The sequence below is a fragment of the Gouania willdenowi genome, chromosome 13 (assembly GCF_900634775.1).
Source record: "Gouania willdenowi chromosome 13, fGouWil2.1, whole genome shotgun sequence".
Taxonomy (NCBI): Eukaryota; Metazoa; Chordata; class Actinopteri; order Blenniiformes; family Gobiesocidae; genus Gouania; species Gouania willdenowi.
Window position 1 is genome coordinate 40,296,660 of NC_041056.1, and position 19,238 is coordinate 40,315,897.

The 19,238-nt window shown below is 36.8% G+C and overlaps 2 protein-coding genes across 7 annotated transcripts in view; one reads left to right on the top strand and one right to left on the bottom strand.

Moving 5' to 3' along the window:
• Positions 1-19,238, bottom strand: part of LOC114474023 (zinc finger protein OZF-like) — a 122,123-nt gene that overhangs the window by 59,015 nt on the left and 43,870 nt on the right. The gene's annotated exons all lie outside the window — the stretch shown is intronic.
• LOC114474020 (zinc finger and SCAN domain-containing protein 12-like) lies at positions 4,831-19,229 on the top strand. Of its 4 annotated transcripts, XR_003675331.1 has the most exons (5): positions 4,831-5,080; positions 10,896-11,338; positions 12,198-14,056; positions 15,426-15,761; positions 18,732-19,229. XR_003675331.1 is itself a non-coding variant. In XM_028463865.1 (4 exons), the coding sequence occupies exons 1-4, from the start codon at positions 5,044-5,046 to the stop codon at positions 15,505-15,507; spliced, it is 2,421 nt and encodes an 806-aa protein (XP_028319666.1). In that variant the 5' UTR covers positions 4,831-5,043; the 3' UTR covers positions 15,508-15,805. The 4 variants fall into 4 exon arrangements, 3 of the variants coding, with proteins under 3 accessions (XP_028319666.1, XP_028319667.1, XP_028319668.1); XM_028463865.1 differs by lacking the exon at positions 18,732-19,229 and having other exon boundaries at positions 15,426-15,805; XM_028463866.1 differs by lacking the exons at positions 10,896-11,338; positions 18,732-19,229 and having other exon boundaries at positions 15,426-15,805.

The following is a 19,238-nucleotide window of genomic DNA, read 5'->3' on the forward strand; positions in this document are numbered from 1 at the left end:
TATGGGACATCTTCCCTAACTATTTTTTTGATTCTGCGGGCATTAATTTCTTACTAAGATGCAATTACAGTGAGGAAAAAAATATCATTGAAATTAGCACAATTTCACAAACAAGCTTTAACTGCTTGGAAGCTCATTTACAAACATATCTTCTCTCCAACAAACTGCATAATATGGAATAACACCTGGATTTTGTACAAAAATAAAACATTGTTCTTCTCAAGATGGGTGGAACATGGTATATTATTAGTTTAACAACTGTTAAATGACCAATGTTTTTTGTTAAACGATGAATAATTTCTTAATCGGTGTAAGTTTCCGGTTCCACCCAGAGAATTTGCTATTGTTTTCAATGCCAAACCAAATGGAGTGCTTCAGCTCCTGAAAGGGTGAGATAATACACATCCACCATTATTCCATAAAAGTGCTGGAATTTTCAATGGAAACATTAATACAACTACTACCAACATCCCTAGCCAATATATTGGAACACTAACCCAAGAAACCCTGCTCCCCACTGCTCAGTCCTTTTGGAACAGTCAATACACCAACATAAATTGGAGAAAAACCTGGACCATTGCAGAAATGTTTTGTTTGAGAAATAAAGTTAAAGAAGTGCATTATGAAATAATCCATAATATTTACCCTACAAAAAAAAAAAAAAAAAAAAAAAAAAACACACACACCAACGGTTTGGCATCGAAGAAGAACCCAATTGTACATTATGTGATCATGAAATAGTCAATTACTCACCTGATGTTTCATTGCTCATTTTCTAAAGCTTTTTGGAAGGACATTCAAGAATTCATATCAATGAAAATTCATAAACTTATAATTATCAATGCTAAAGACGCTCTTTTATATGTTAGTGGCCATAGTAAGACATTACATTTATTATTCAGGTAATCATTATTTTGGGCAAATTCCACATCCACTGCATGAAATGGACAGAAAAAAACCCACCTTTATTTGCTTTAATAATGAACTGCACCAAGAAAGCTGCAATGACTCTTTCTGTTATTGAAGAACTCAACATATCCTTTTGAACTCCAACCTTGGAATGATGTTTTCCCTTTGTAAAATATATGTATATATGTGTGTTTGTGCTGTGATGTGTGTTTTGTTAACTGTATAAAAAATAAAAAATAAATAAAATAAAAAATGCTAGGGGCGTCGGCCATCATTTTTTTAAATTACATTTTTGTATTTTTATTAATTAAACAATCAAAGCGCTGATATTATTAGCATACTAAACCTGGTAGTATTATAAATAACTTGCAGGTCTAGTTTTAATGAAAAAAAAAAAAAAAAAAAGTTTTATTTCCGCCCCCCAAATCGATTGACAGTTCAGTTCTGAGGCGTGATGGCAGCAAGTGGCCGTGGCTAAACAACCAAACTAATGATCTGATGCCCGGGGAAGAAAAAAAATGGGAAGAAGAGGAGGAAAACGTGGAAAAGCCAGAGATAAACCAGTATTTGAAGATCCACAACAATTTATGAATCCATGATAGTCAAACAAGCTAGCAGAGCGACCATGCTAAGGCATGTTAGCAGCTAGTGCTAAACAGAAACATTGATTGCATGGCAACAGCTGTATATTAATTTACTTCATTGTAGTTTAACGTCATTTTAGGAGAACTATGTATTATTATTTACAGTATATGTAATGTGACATCACAGTTTGTGTTTTATACAGGGGGCCTTATTTTTTTAATATATATATATATAATGTATAAATGACTTGACATGATCTATAGATGGGTTAACATATTATAGACGCATAAATTATTAAGAATGTTAATATTTCTAATTTAGCTGAGACCTTTTTACTTTTAATAAAACATTATTCTGTATATAAACGTGTGTTTTATTCGTATTCTGTGTCAGTCTAATTCATAAAAAATAAATAACTTTCATCTACTTTTATTTGCTTTGTGCTAAATCTTAAATGTGTACAGCTTTTATTCTATTCATAAATATCTAAATATTTATCCATTTATAATCACATCATGCATATCCTATGACATGGTTTGATTGATAGACTAGTTAATGGGTTCACATTCTGTTTTCTCCTTCAGATTCACTGAGGAAGAGTGACGATGTCATCGATGACTTCGCTGGCAGGAAAACCAGGAGAATCAACTTATAAGGCTGGACTGAAGGATGAAAAGAATGGATTTTTAGCTTGTGTTGGTTAAAGCTGCTTTATAAAGCACCACTATTTTTACTCAATAGTTTTTGTGTGCAATACCTCTGTGAAGTGCAATTGTTTAAATTTATGTTTATTACTGCAATTCCAGTATTGTTACGTTAAACCTGGAAGTTTTGCATCTCTTCACAAAATGTGAATGTCAATAGTAAAACATTTTAGTCACAAGTATTTAGATTAAAAAGAATACTTGATGAGCCAACCCACCACTACCTGTCTATTTTTATCTGTATTTTGTTTTTGTGCAGTGCCTTGCTCTAATAATATTATACATTTGTATTTTGAACGTGTTACTAAGATATTGAAATTGGCTTTTATTTACTTGTTTGTATTCATGTGGATGCGAAACCCTTTTATCAAAATTAAATAAAATGTCAAAGTACTTTTGCTCATGTTTTCTCCTTATGTAAAGCGTCTTTGTGGATATGGTGAAGACCACTATGTAAGTGTTAGAAATGATTCTGATGATAATAATATAACAATGATTTTGCCTAGGCCGCCAAAGAGGCTAGGGCCAGCACTGCATCCACCAACATCACCACATCCCCTCCACATGTCTGCACCTTCACTTTTTCATCATTTTAATGCAATTGGTGTCAGACAAAATTGTTTTTTATTGCTCAAAAGTCATACAATCTCTGACAAAAACTTAAATTGCACCAATAAAAATAATAGTAAACAAAAATATTAAGGAAAACACTGAAGCCTGTTCTACAAATCATAGATTTTCTGCACAATTTAAGAGAGTGTGTTTTAACCTTGGGGTCGGGACCCCATGTGGGGTCGCCTGAAATGTCTTGTAATTGATATGAAATAAAATAAATTACTGATTGTGGATTTATTTTAGATTTTGATTTAGATTTAGACTTTTACAAATTAAAACAAAACACAATATTAAACAACCGTATATTCTATACTTTCACTTTGTCAATTATACATCTAGTTTTAAAAAAATTGTAAGAAAATGCTGTAAAAACATCTGTGATGGCACAACTTGTTACTGATACTGTCAACTCTGTATTTGTAATACAGTATAACAAACATGATCAAAAACTTGTTTGTTTGTTTATGTATTTTATTCAAGACGTAAAGGGCCTGTACTAAGGTACTAGATATGTGAAGCCTAGATTTATCTCCGATAGCAGCTTCACCTAACCAAACATTCACCTTCAGAGAGTTCCTTTACTACGAAGCGGGATATCAACTCACTAAATTAAGCCAGTTGATATCAGCCTGGCCACGTGCACGCTCCTGTGACGGGTGGTGATTACAGCGTCAGACCAATCTTACTTACGTCACAATTGAGAAATAAATCTCAATCTAGATTAAAATCTATAATTCTATAATTCAGACCAAAAACAACACTGTTGCTGCAGAAAAAGCAGGAAGAAAAGAACACAGGCAGGAAGCTGCTGACACTGTTTAGGTGCTTTCACACTCAACCCGACTGAAGCCACTTGATTACATTAAAATCGATGTAAATGATGCAACCTCAAGTTATCTCCTCTAAAGCAAGGTGACGTGTAATTTGAGCGACGAGATCGCGCTCGCCTTCGTCGCTCAAAATTGGAAAATCTGAACTTTTTAAGCGACTTCAAGCAACAAATCCCTCGTCCTTCACTGTCTGTAGAGCGGAGGCTGCAGCCCCTCCATGTTCCCTCCCGCTTCAGTGCTGCAGCGGGGTTCTGTACAACTTACTCAATTTATCGGGGCAAAATTAAAGTGCTTAACTTCTTGAAAACCACAGTAATGCTTATTATTCTGCTGCCTAATTTCAAACTTTTTAGTTATGGATTAAATGCAAACGATTTTGGCTTCAACACAAACTTATTTTAGAATTCACATTTTCAATCTCAAAAGAAGTTCGTGTTAAACGTGATATTTTAAACATTTGCTTTTGTTTTGGTCTCAGTTTATTAAGCCTAAGCAGCAGAGAACCACTGTCATGTGTGACCGAATGATCGTTTTACACTCCGCGGCGGAAGGGGGCGGTAATGCACCAAAACGATAGATGTTAAACATCCAGAAAAGAAGAATGTTCATTCAGTTTGAAAATATTAAATAATCTTTACCCTTGTAATTTTTTTAATACATGTATCAGACATTTAACTTGAATGTAAATAAGTGTTCCTTTAATGATTATGATTGTAACTTTATTTACTTTAAACTTGTACAATGTTGTATTATCTATTAAATATCCAAACATTGTTTCCTACATTTAAAAAATATTAAAAATAAAGATATAATAGATTAGAATATAATAATAATAATAATAATAATATTAATAATAATAATAATAATAATAATAATAATGATGTCAAGTTGATCAGATCCAAATCTGTCAGTATTTCCCAAACTATTGAGATTTTGTTTCCTGACTGAATTGTTTATCTGAGTTTATTTTTATTTATTTTTTGCCATTATTTTTCAAAATAATTTAAATCAATCTTTGTATATTTGTTGACGCTGTTGTCACATTATTTTGTGGCCTTGGATGGTTTCTTATAATATTATTAACAAAATAAGAAATTAAAAAGTTCATCCAATGTCAAAGCTGCTGATCGTCCGCTAAGTGGCAGTAAAGTGCGCTTTGTGTTACTGTCAACCACCATTAAAAACCACCGAAGAAGAAGAAATGAACGGTTCTCTGTGTGTTTGTAATGATCAGTTTAAAGAGTTCAGATAAACCGAGCACACATCTGTGCTGTACAATAGAGTGTTTAATGAACCATTCTTCATTGGAGGGAAAAGACGTAAACGAAGGTCGTTCACAAGCTAACACGGTCACCAGATTGACCGCGACACCTTCGAGTCTTTAGCTTAGCTTTAGCAACATGATGACAGACTCTTCAGCTGAACAACACTCTGCAGGTTTGGACTTTTCACTTTTATCATCAGATAAGATCAGATAATACTCTGTTAGTCCCACAATGAGACATCTGATCGGCTGATACTAAAACCCGGAGACAGAGTAATGGATTAGACCGGTTGTTAGAGCTACTATCTTTACCAGGGACAACATATTTATTTCTCATTATTGTTTTGTACGGAGCCCCCCTGTTTTTTTATTTATTGCAATGCTTATCATTATCGTGATAAATACCAGAAATGATCGGGATAATTGTTTTAGTCCACTGTATATCACCCATTCCTAGTTGCAGCTCAGGTAGATGTGAAACAAAATAAAACAAACTCAAACCCTGGAGCAGTCATGTGACAAATCAATCAACAGTTCTAGTTTAAAAATAATATTATTATTCTGGATACAGTGGAATCAGAAATAATGAAAAGTTATATTTTGAATCTGTTATGTTGTCGGCAAGATATTATATGCATAAATGTAATTGGAGTCTAAAGCCATAAAAGTTGCACCACTTTAAAAAGAAAATACACTAATATAAGACCTCTTTACATGGAGTATAAGACAAAAGAAGTGGAAACTTTAAACATTTTTGAATTCTTAAATCTGTCGATTAAAGTAAAAGACCCCAAGTATTTTTTTTTTTTATGTATATATGTAAATTGAATGACTGTAAATAATTTACATGTTGTATATAAACAGGTAAATGTGTGAATTGTTTATATTGTAATAGTTGTATGGAGTGCACGTGTCAATTTAAAAAAAAAAAAAAAAAAAAAAAAAAGCAACAACTTTCCCGGCCGTCACTGGCCACGTTTACATGTGAGCTTTAATTCCTCTTTAAACTGACCATGTAAATACATAATTCCTAATACTAATTTAATTCTGAATTAAACTTAAATCCAAATTAAGTGGCTGGTTTATTCCGATTTTAATTTCAAATTAGATAATTCATCTTTCTTGTAAACACTTCACTTGCTTAATACAGCTTTAAGGTAATTTGGGTCATTCTGCGCTTGCGCGACTTGCGGCGATGACACGCTGCCGATGACATAATCTAAAATGGCGGCGGCCCGGACTCCAGCCGACATTATTTAATAAGAGCCTTAAAAGACATGGATATAATGAAAAGAGTGGATGGACGGAGGCATAAACATGCAGACTTTCACACAGACACACTCAGACTTATTAAACACACACGGACCTCGGACCTGTTAAACGGAACAGACTTCACCGGATGGCTGGCACTAGGACCCGGAGGCGGAGTAAATGCATTCCGTACTGCATGTACATGCTGTAATATCACCAAGTTTGTCATTTTACCAGTTAAAGCTACTATCTTTACCAGGGAGCAATTCATTATTCCTGGTGTTTGTTTTCCGGAATTTTACTGGGCTTTTTACTTGTGATTAGCTCTTATCTCCCTTCCGCAACGCGGTCCAAACTGAAACCATAGCCAGACACAAACACAGACTGCAGTCGCTACAGTCAAATTCTGAACGCACCTGAAACAAACCCTTCGTAAACAGACAGAGCAATCCGCGGAAACAAACTAGTGTGGGCATCTAGGAATTGAAAAAAACAAATCAAAATTCAAACATCTTTGTAACAATTCCGGAACAGGACGTTAGGAACCGGTTCTCGGTGCCTAACCCTTGTTGAGTTTCACTCAGGGACAGAGCGGGAGAGAGACGGGGCGGGGTTAAGATAGACGGTGGAAAAAGGCATACTGGCGGATCTACAGAAGAAACTTTTAATGTTACATGAATTATATTGATATTACGATATAGTCCATTACTATCTCTTAAATAAATATATCGATATTTATTAAAAACTTGATATATTGCCCAGCCTTAGGGTTCACCACAGATCAGCCGTCTTTACCAGTCTACAAACATTAACCCCCATCCCCACAAACAACCACAGCATGGAAGGTCCAGTTGACAGAATGTTATACAGTGGGGCAGCCACCAATTGTGCAAGTACTCCCACTTAAAAAGATGAGAGGCCTGTAATTTTCATGATAAATAAACCTCAACTATGAGAGACAAAATGAGGGGAAAAAAATCCAGAAAATTACATTGTAGGATTTTTAATGAATTAATTGGCAAATCAGTCGGTAAGATAAGTATTTGGTCACTTACAAACACGCAAGATTTCTGGCTTTCACAGACCTGGAACTTTTTCACCTGTATTAAAGGAACCTGTTTGAACTCATTATCAGTATAAAAGACACCTGTCCACAACCTCAAACAGTCACACTCCAAACTCCACTATAGCCAAGACCAAAGAGCTGTCAAAGGACACCAGAAACTAAATAGTAGACCTGCACCAGGCTGGGAAAACTGAATCTGCAATATGTAAGCAGCTTGGTGTGAAGAAATCATCTGTGGGAGCAATTATTAGAAAATGGAAGACATACAAGACCACTGATAATCTCCCTCCATCTGGGGCTCTCACCCCGTGGGGTCAAAATGATCACAAGAACGGTGAGCAAAAATCCCAGAACCACACGGGGGGACCTAGTGAATGACCTACAGAGAGCTGGAACCAAAGTCACAAAGGCTACCATCAGTAACACACTACGCCACCAGGGACTCAAATCCTGCAGTGCCAGACGTGTCCCCCTGTTTAAGCCACTACATGTCTGGGCCTGTCTGAAGTTTGCTAGAGAGCATATGGATGATCTAGAAGAGGTTTCGGTGAAGGTCATATGGTCAGATTAAACCCAAATAGCACTTTTTGGTAAAAACTCAACTCGTCGTGTTTGGAGGAGAAAGAACACCATACCTAGTGTAAAGCATGGGGGTGGTAAGATCATGCTTTGGGGCTGTTTCTCTGCAAAGGGGCCAGGACGACTGATCCGTGTAAAGGAAAGAATGAATGGGGCCATGTGTTGTGAGATTTTGAGTGAAACCTTCCATCAGCAAGGGCATTGAAGATGAAACATAACTGGGTCTTTCAGCATGACAATGATCACAAATACACCACCCAGGCAACGAAGGAGTGGCTTCGTAAGAAGCATTTCAAGGTCCTGGAGTGGCCTAGCCAGTCTCCAGATCTCAACCCCATAGAAAATCTTTGGAGGGAGTTGAAAGTCTGTGTTGCCCAGCGACAGCCCCAAAACATCACTGCTCTAGAGGAGATCTGCCTGGAGGAATGGACCAAAATACCAGCAACAGTGTGTGAAGACTTACAGAAAACATTTGACCTCTGTCATTGCCAACAAAGGGTACATTATGGAGTATTGAGATGAACTTTTGTTATTGACCAAATACCTATTTTCCGCCATAATTTGCAAATAAATTCATTAAAAATCCTACAATGTGATTTTCTGGATTTTTTTTTTTCTCATTTTGTCTCTCATAGTTGAGGTTTTACCTATAAATTACAGGCCTGACATCTTTTTAAGTGGGAGAACTTGTACAATTGGTGGCTGACTAAGTACTTTTTTGCCCCACTGTATATGTCACTCACATGTACAACCCAAAACAATGTTTGACCTACATAAAGATAAGAAAAACACTAATTTTCTTAATGCTCTTGTGTCTTATTTTGCCTACTGGAAGCACGTCATACATACATACTGTATATCTGTGTTGTCAAATGTGGGCGATCAATCAATTTAACAATGTTGGCTCCAAATCAACTGAAGCATGGCAGATGAGAAAGTGTTTAATTTATAGAAACGACAGGCTGAGTAGGGCCCTATGAAATACAGTAAGACCAATGAAAATGGTTAAACGCGGAAATGGACAGAATCGGCTTGAAACTAGGGGTGGGAACCTCTGGTTACCTCACGATACGATATGTGATGCAAGCTCATGATCATGATTATCTCATGATATGACGATACTGCTATTATCGATATATAGGTCAGAAATCAATCTACAATAATCTGACAATAGCGCAAGCATATCGATAATCGATTGTGCAAAGAAAATATCGCCATATATCGGCGTATCGAGATATCGCCACACTCTTTCCTCACTAGTTAAAAATATTTCTTTAAAAAAATGATAAATATAAAACATGGAATTTGGGGGGGAAAAAACGGAATTTTGAAAAAAAATAAAATAGATCCATAGGGCCCTAGCTGAGAGGAAACGCTGATCCAAGAGGGTACTTCTCCCACTGGAAGCTACAGCATTCATCCTCAAACATAAATGTTTGAAGGGGTACGAACTGAAAAGTTTGGGAACCACTGCACTAGAACAATGGTTTCCAGGAATTTAGTGAACAAAGCTGACTGTTTTTGAACTATAAATAATATGTCTGCAAAGACTATTTAAACTATAAATGAATAATTGCGTGTCTGGACACAAAATTTCCCCACAGTATATGTGTATTAAACACTAGTTATCATCCTGTAGTTGTTCACCATTAGCATCATTAGCTCACATACACACTGTGTAGCTCTGTACGTAGCACAGATTCTAGCATGTTAAGCAGTAAATTAAACTTCTGCGATGAATACAGAGAACATTTTCACATTTTATAGTCTAGTTCAGTTGAAAAACGAGTGTAGAACTGAAACCATTCCAATGACTAAGCATGTTATTCTACTGTAACACAACACAGAAACAAGCACAAAAATTGCTTAATGCACTGTGTTGAATAAAATTCAATGCATTATTATAATTATTCACTGGTATTTGTGAAGTTACCCGTAGTATTGTAGTAGGTTGCTAATGAATTCAACCAGGATTCCAAGCTCCGAGTATGTTTTACGACTGTCCCCTCTGGAACTACAGTATCCTCTTTACCTGTCTGTCACTAATGTTAATGTTGTGCCGACTAGCAAGGAAATCCTTATTATCTTTATATTTCAAAGTAAAAATCAATAAACAGATGAATATCCAGCACTGTGGATATCTCGTACCACGCGTTATCTTGTAGCCACACATTAACTGTGGCCACTAGTGGTGTAACAATACGTCGATACATTGATTCATTATTTAACAATCCAATTACATAGATGCACAACGAAAACATCGATAAACATCGTCATCTTTAAGATACACTTGAATTTTGAAATTCACATAGCACGTCTGTACCATCATTTCCTGCACAGGGATAGTGACCTAACGTAGCAAATGTCAGTGACAACAAAGCCTCGCAACCCCTACTGCCACCCACATTTGTACACGGTACTATGCGGCCGCCAACCAGCAATGCCCCGCTGCCGCTTCCTGAATCAGAATCAGACTTCCTTTATTGATCCCAGGGGGAAATTGCTTTTGTTTCAGCCTCAGAACACATCACAAAGAAAGAATAAAAACATTAACAAAGACAAAGAATAAATAATGAAGAAGTGTATAATTAAGTAAAGACTGTTAAAAATAGGGGTCAGAAACACACACATTACAGTAGTAGAAAAAAGTAGGATAGATAATAATAATAATAATAGTAGTAATAGTAATGTGGAGCCAACCGCTATAAAACACCAACGAAAACGACACGGAAGTAACCCCAGAGCGGCACAGAAGTTGCGTTGTTTACATTGTTGCTCGGCCAAGCGAGTAGTCGAGGAAAAAAAGCCAGGTGAGGAAAGAGTTAAAAATGAACTATATATCAGGAAATTAAATAATAATGACAGCGCAGCGCTATAGTAGTGATGCTGATTTTAAGACGACCAGTACAGTGCCCGTCGGAAGTATGCATTCATGTGGGAGCATAAGGGCAATATTTGCTGGTGCAAAATGTGTGTGCAATTCTCCTGGTTTAATGATATGGGACATGTGCATGATAAATGTGTTTGTTTTTTTACTCACTTTTATATTTTTTGAGTGTAGAGACGTCTCTGATGGTCCTGGTTGTGTTCAGTGTTGCCTGCAGATGTTCCTGATGGTGTTTCCTGTAAACATGGACTGAAGATCCAGGATCATCTCCACATAAAGAAGGAAGAGGAAGAACTGTGGGAAAGTCTTGAGGAAAAGCAGGAGACAGATATCACGGCTGTTACTGTAAAGACTGAAGAGGAAGAGGAGGAAGCTCAGTGTTTTCTGCTACACTGGAGACAAAGTGAGGAGAACATCAAAGAAGAACCTGCAACCTGCAGCTCAGCTAAACTCATGAAAGTAGAACCAAATGGAGACATCAGTGAAGGCCCAGAAGCAGCAAACACTTGTACACAACCAGACAGTGATGGAGAGGAAACAGACTGCTCTGACACTGAAGACAGTGAGGATTGGAGGGAACCTTTGTCCCAGTCTGAAGCTCAGAGTGAACACATGGACATGAGCTGTGAGAGCTTTCAAACATCTGAGGTTAGGACTGAGAACAACACCAAAGGAACATCACACAACAGAGAGAAACCCTTTGGTTGTGATGTGTGTGGGAAAAGGTTTAGCAACAGAGCATATCTGAAGATCCACATGAGAATTCACACAGGAGAGAAACCTTTTAGTTGTGACGTTTGTGGGAAAAGATTTAGCAACAGAGCTGGTCTGAGAATCCACACAATAATTCACACAGGAGAGAAACCCTTCGGTTGTGATGTTTGTGGAAAGAGTTTTGGCCGCAATCAGTTTTTAAAAAGACACATGATCGTCCACAAAGGAGAGAAACTCTTTTGTTGTGATGTTTGTGGTAAAGAATTCAGGTCCAAAAGTGATATGAGGCGACATCAGAATTCACACAGGAGAGAAACCCTTTGGTTGTGACGTTTGTGGGAAAAAATTTAGCAATAGAGCTGATTTGAGAATCCACACAGGAGGGAAGCCTTTCAGTTGTGATGTTTGTAGAAAGAGTTTTGGCCGCAACCAGTCTTTAACAGAATTATGCAACTCAATGCAAAAAAAAACTCTTATAACAGTCAAATAATTTTTTAAAAACGTGCTCTACCAAATGGTTGAAATGTCATTTTATGCTAAAGGTAGAGACGCTAGTTCATGTCGGTACGATTAGCTATTTACAACAAAATATACACATAATATACATAATATAAATCTTCTGATCCTACATCATTATGATAATAATGATGATTAATGATATTTAATGATATTTCATGATATACATGTTTGAATAATTCTGTAAGTATGCTTTTGTACATGTTCGTGTATTACATATGACTAATGGCACATGGTTTGAATAAAAATATTTTTCTTTCTGTTTTACTCATGATAGATGAACACCAAAACATTCTATGGTGCACGACCACGCACTCTTCTGGCCCTTGTGCCTGAAAATCCCCAGGATTCAGATGGAGATCTTAGTGATGATGACCCTACAGATGATCCAGATTATCTGCCCACACCAGCAGATGATAGTGGGGACACTTCTTTCGATTCTATGGATGAGGAGCCCATTGCCTCAACGAGCTCATCCCCTGAACCTCCATCCAAGAAGAGGAGAAAGGGAAAAAACTCCCTCAAAACAGTTTCCTTGGCAGAGCTAGAGGACGAGCCTGGCCCTAAATCAACCTCAGGTACAAAGACGGGTACAAAGAAAGGCGCAAGAAGACCGTGGCGGTATGAAGACATTGAGGCATTCCAGGTTCCAGGCTCAAGTTTTAACCCCCCTGATGCAATAAAGACACCCTTTCAGTATTTTAAAACACTCTTCACTGATGAGATGATTGCACATATCTCTCAGCACACCAATTTCTACTCTGCCCAGGAACTGGGGTATCCAATCAGGACCAGCTCTCAAGAGATTGAAAGGTTCCTGTCTATGTTACTTTTCATGGGTGTTTTCAACTTCCCAGCCATAGATGACTATTGGCACCATGAGTCACGTTTCAGTGTGATAGCTGATACAATGCCAAGGAGAAGATTCAAGCTGTTACGCCGGTTCATTCACTTCAATGATAATCAGCAGTGCGATGGCAGTCCAGACCGGTTCTACAAAATTCGCCCCCTTTTTGACATGCTTCGCCAGCAGTGTCTTCTGATCCCATCAACTTACCAGCACAGTGTGGATGAGGTCATGGTGGCATATAAAGGCACAAGAGCTGGTTCTCTCCGCCAGTACATCGCCAACAAGCCAGATAAGTGGGGCTTTAAGTTGTTCTGCAGGGCCAGTTCATCTGGCATCATCCATGACCTGCTGCTGTATCAGGGTGCATCCACTTTCTTCAACATTACTCTAACTGAGCAGGAGGAGGCGCTGGGTCTAGGGGCCAAACTGGTGACAACGTTATGCAAAACTATACCACTGCCCCGTCTTTCAGTTGTGTTCTGTGACAACTACTTCACCAGTTTTGACTTGATCCAGAACCTGCATGGAAACCTTGGCCTCAGATGCATTGGCACTGTCCGAGCAAACCGCATGGGTGGAGCAACCTTGAAGACGGACAAAGAGCTGATGAAGGAAGGACGTGGAGCTTTTGACTACAGGTCTACTGAAGGGGTGATAGCAGTGAAATGGGTTGACAATAAATGTGTTAACCTGCTTAGCAACGCCTGTGGGATCGCACCTGTTTCCTCTGTCAAACGGTGGAGCAAAGAGGCCAACACAAAGATTGCCGTCCCGTGCCCATCACTCATTCCTGCCTACAATCAGCATATGGGAGGCATTGATCTCTCTGACATGCTGGTGCACTTGTACAAGACCCCAGTGAAATCGAGGCGATGGTACTTTCCCCTTTTTGGATACATCCTTGACCTGTGCATCTCAAATGCCTGGCTTATCTACAAGAGGGACTGCAGTCTCTTGAACATAAAACCGCAGCCTCTCAAAAGGTTCCGTCTGGCAGTTGCCCACACTTTGGCACAAGTCGACAAGCTACCATCCAAAGTTGGCCGACCATCATCATCCTCTCCACCACACATGCCATCTCAGAAAAAATCAAACACCCCAAGACCCTCACAGCCACAACCAGATGTGCGATATGACAACTGTGGACATTTGCCACTTCACTTTGACAAGCGGGGGAGGTGCAACCTTTGTCCAAAGGGAGTATCAAGATGGAAATGCCAAAAATGCAATGTGTTCCTGTGTTTGAACGCGAACCAGGGATGCTTCACAACATACCATCAGAAAACGTAAAAGAAGACCCCCCCACACACACACACACACACACATACACACACACACACACACACACAGTAAAACAAGAGAAGTGCTGTTGCACCCCTGACCATAATCATTGCAGTCGCAAAAAAGGTCAAAAGTCATTTATCAAGAGCCATTTGTGCTGTTGCACGACCTCAAAAACAGTGTTGTAGTGTTGCCTATGCCCATGTAGTTAATGACATAAGAATAAATAAAAAAGACATGGAAGAAATAACCTTTTTATTTGAGTTGTTCTTAATGTTTTTTTGAATGCATAAAGATATCTGACGTTTACTATGAACAGACATCTCAATCGTTTGGTAGAGGCCTATATCTAGAAAACTGTGGGGTCTGAGTTTGAAAAAACAATTGATTTTTGTTATTGCTGTCCTACTTACAAAAGAAATGCAAAAAAATAATTTTTCCATTGCTTTTTTCTTGGTGCGGACCTTAAAGGGTTAACTCATTCAGTGCCAGCCATTTTCAGATTTTCTACCCCCCTCAGTGCCAGCCGTTTTTGAGCATTTTGACTGATTTTACAGACCCACAGAATATTTTCTACTATGACTATCTGAGACCAGATTCTGAAAGATTGAAGCCTCTACTTTAATTTGTTTCTGGCTCATTTCATTCTTTTGTAATCAGCCGTTGAATAGAGCAAGTTTTACACAAATCTTCAGTTTCAGAGCAAAAAGCTGAGAAAAAAGCCTTTTTGTAAAAAAAAAACCGTCAGTGACTTTGAAGCTATTTTTTATTTTTTTGCTTTAGTGGCAACTCTAACATCTGAGCATTGTTTCCTTATATATATATATATAAAATAAAATAAAAACACTGAGACAGGGCTTTTGATGGCAAAATTATTATTTTGCTATCTATGTCAGAGTTGAATAGATTTCTTCCTGTATTTCTCTCCAGTTCGTCTGCACACACGCAACTTCCTCTTCCTCTGCTGCCTCCTACATGTCACCTATTATTTTGCTATCTGGCTCACAGGTGCGGGGTGTTTTCTAGTAATCCTCGTGAAAAAAACGCAAATGACGAGTTATCTCGTCAATGGCACAGAGTGAATTAAAAGCACCAAACAACGTTTTTTGAATATAATACCACTTTCAGTGGAATGACTTGCTTTGACCTTAACTGACCTTAATGTTCACGTTCAGTATGTGTATGTGTACACTTCTTGTTGTGTGCCCATGTCTATATCTTTGTCTTTGTTGTTGTTATTGTTTTTCTTACAGGTCGCTGGCTGAAAATTCGAAGGAGTCCAATCAAATTCTACAAAAGAAAAGGGATATTTTAAATGATTCATCTAAGTCTGAATGTTTCCCCCTCTTTCTGTTTCTGATTGTTTCCATACAGAAAATGCCACTGCTTTTGCGATCCTGCCTCCTACAGCCGTCATGCCGGGTCACTGCTTCTTTTGATGACGAATGGGAATTAAAGGGATGTATTATCTATAACTACAACTGAGAAGCAAAGGGGAAATTGATTAAAATAGACACGTGACAATGACAATATGACATATTGTGGATATTCTAACATAATATTTATTCCAGAGACTACAGAGACTTCCAATAGAACTTAAAAACTGGTTACATCTTCAATCTTCCAAAAAGGAGCATACAGCACACCCTGGCTTTGACCCTTTGAGGCCGTGGAAGAGGAGGTCGAGGAGGCTGGAGGATACAAAAACGGGTGGGAACAAGAGAGAGGAAAACAGAGACATCCAAAATGATCAGATAAGTGATTTTACAATGATATTTATCATACAGTTTTAAGAATCCAAATGTATTCTTATGTAAAAAAAAAAAAAAAAAAGGGAGGGGCCAGCGTCCCTCTATTTTTATTTTTGTTTTATCACAGAAAAATGATTTACCTCAAAACCCTCCAACCCCTTCCTTCTCCCACCAGCACTTAGCGTGCAAAGCCACAAAAACACTTTCAATGGGTTTAAACATTTTTAAGGGTAAAATTAAGTGTTCTCAACATTGAGTTGGTGGCCCAATCTGGGTCGCTTTAGATTTAAATAGGGTCCTCCTGAAATTCTTAATAATTGATCGATATAAATGAGAGATAGTTTAAAGTTAAGTAACTACCGAGCCTTTAAGGAAGCTCTCCAAACCGCTATGGCTCATCACTCCTACGGATGGGATAAATATAGAGAGCAAAAGACAATATGATTGTTCGACTCAACTTAACTTTAATTCTGTCTAACCTTAAAAGGGCCAATAATCTTGCTTAAATAGGAGACACTTTTGCCACCAATTTAGCTTCAAAATTAAGAAAATTAAGTCTCAAATAACAATTATGAGGGACAATAATAAAATAAATGAACTGACAAATTCAGCTAACCCTAACCCCAACATTGTTTAAGGCTATACATTGCATTTAACAGTTATTATTATTATTGTATAATTGTACTACTACTGTATTATTGTTATTGCTATTCTTGTAATTATCATTATATTCTCATATTATTGTATTTTTTTATTATTGTTAATACTTTATATTATAGTTAGCAATGAATAATTCATTTAAAATTAGGTGGGTTAATAGATTGCTCAAGAAAGGAGGTAAAATATGGGACATCTTCCCTAACTATTTTTTTGATTCTGCGGGCATTAATTTCTTACTAAGATGCAATTACAGTGAGGAAAAAAATATCATTGAAATTAGCACAATTTCACAAACAAGCTTTAACTGCCTGGAAGCTCATTTACAAACATATCTTCTCTCCAACAAACTGCACAATATGGAATAACACCTGGATTTTGTACAATAATAAAACATTGTTCTTCTCAAGATGGGTGGAACATGGTATATTATTTGTTTAACAACTGTTAAATGACCAATGTTTTTTGTTAAACGATGAATAATTTCTTAATCGGTGTAAGTTTCCGGTTCCACCCAGAGAATTTGCTATTGTTTTCAATGCCAAACCAAATGGAGTGCTTCAGCTCCTGAAAGGGTGAGATAATACACATCCACCATTATTCCATAAAAGTGCTGGAATTTTCAATGGAAACATTAATACAACTTCTACCAACATCCCTAGCCAATATATTGGAACACTAACCCAAGAAACCCTGCTCCCCACTGCTCAGTCCTTTTGGAACAGTCAATACACCAACATAAATTGGAGAAAAACCTGGACCATTGCAGAAATGTTTTGTTTGAGAAATAAAGTTAAAGAAGTGCATTATGAAATAATCCATAATATTTACCCTACAAAAAAAAAAACAAAAAAAAAAAACACACACCAACGGTTTGGCATCGAAGAAGAACCCAATTGTACATTATGTGATCATGAAATAGTCAATTACTCACCTGATGTTTCATTGCTCATTTTCTAAAGCTTTTTGGACGGACATTCAAGAATTCATATCAATGAAAATTCATAAACTTATAATTATCAATGCTAAAGACGCTCTTTTATATGTTAGTGGCCATAGTAAGACATTACATTTATTATTCAGGTAATCATTATTTTGGGCAAATTCCACATCCACTGCATGAAATGGACAGAAAAAAACCCACCTTTATTTGCTTTAATAATGAACTGCACCAAGAAAGCTGCAATGACTCTTTCTGTTATTGAAGAACTCAACATAACCTTTTGAACTCCAACCTTGGAATGATGTTTTCCCTTTGTAAAATATATGTATATATATATGTGTGTTTGTGCTGTGATGTGTGTTTTGTTAACTGTATAAAAAAATAAAAAATAAATAAAATAAAAAATGCTAGGGGCGTCGGCCATCATTTTTTTAAATTACATTTTTGTATTTTTATTAATTAAACAATCAAAGCGCTGATATTATTACCATACTAAACCTGGTAGTATTATTAATAACTTGCAGGTCTAGTTTTAATGAAAAAAAAAAAAAAAAAAAAATTTATTTCCGCCCCCCAAATCGATTGACAGTTCAGTTCTGAGGCGTGATGGCAGCAAGTGGCCGTGGCTAAACAACCAAACTAATGATCTGATGCCCGGGGAAGAAAAAAAATGGGAAGAAGAGGAGGAAAACGTGGAAAAGCCAGAGATAAACCAGTATTTGAAGATCCACAACAATTTATGAATCCATGATAGTCAAACAAGCTAGCAGAGCGACCATGCTAAGGCATGTTAGCAGCTAGTGCTAAACAGAAACATTGATTGCATGGCAACAGCTGTATATTAATTTACTTCATTGTAGTTTAACGTCATTTTAGGAGAACTATGTATTATTATTTACAGTATATGTAATGTGACATCACAGTTTGTGTTTTATACAGGGGGCCTTATTTTTTTAATATATATATATATATATATATAATGTATAAATGACTTGACATGATCTATAGATGGGTTAACATATTATAGATGCATAAATTATTAAGAATGTTAATATTTCTAATTTAGCTGAGACCTTTTTACTTTTAATAAAACATTATTCTGTATATAAACGTGTGTTTTATTAGTATTCTGTGTCAGTCTAATTCATAAAAAATAAATAACTTTCATCTACTTTTATTTGCTTTGTGCTAAATCTTAAATGTGTACAGCTTTTATTCTATTCATAAATATCTAAATATTTATCCATTTATAATCACATCATGCATATCCTATGACATGGTTTGATTGATAGACTAGTTAATGGGTTCACATTCTGTTTTCTCCTTCAGATTCACTGAGGAAGAGTGACGATGTCATCGATGACTTCGCTGGCAGGAAAACCAGGAGAATCAACTTATAAGGCTGGACTGAAGGAGGAAAAGAATGGATTTTTAGCTTGTGTTGGTTAAAGCTGCTTTATAAAGCACCACTATTTTTACGCAATACCTCTGTGAAGTGCAATTGTTTAAATTTATGTTTATTACTGCAATTCCAGTATTGTTACGTTAAACCTGGAAGTTTTGCATCTCTTCACAAAATGTGAATGTCAATAGTAAAACATTTTAGTCACAAGTATTTAGATTAAAAAGAATAATTGATGAGCCAACCCACCACTACCTGTCTATTTTTATCTGTATTTTGTTTTTGTGCAGTGCCTTGCTCTAATAATATTATACATTTGTATTTTGAACGTGTTACTAAGATATTGAAATTGGCTTTTATTTACTTGTTTGTATTCATGTGGATGCGAAACCCTTTTATCAAAATTAAATAAAATGTCAAAGTACTTTTGCTCA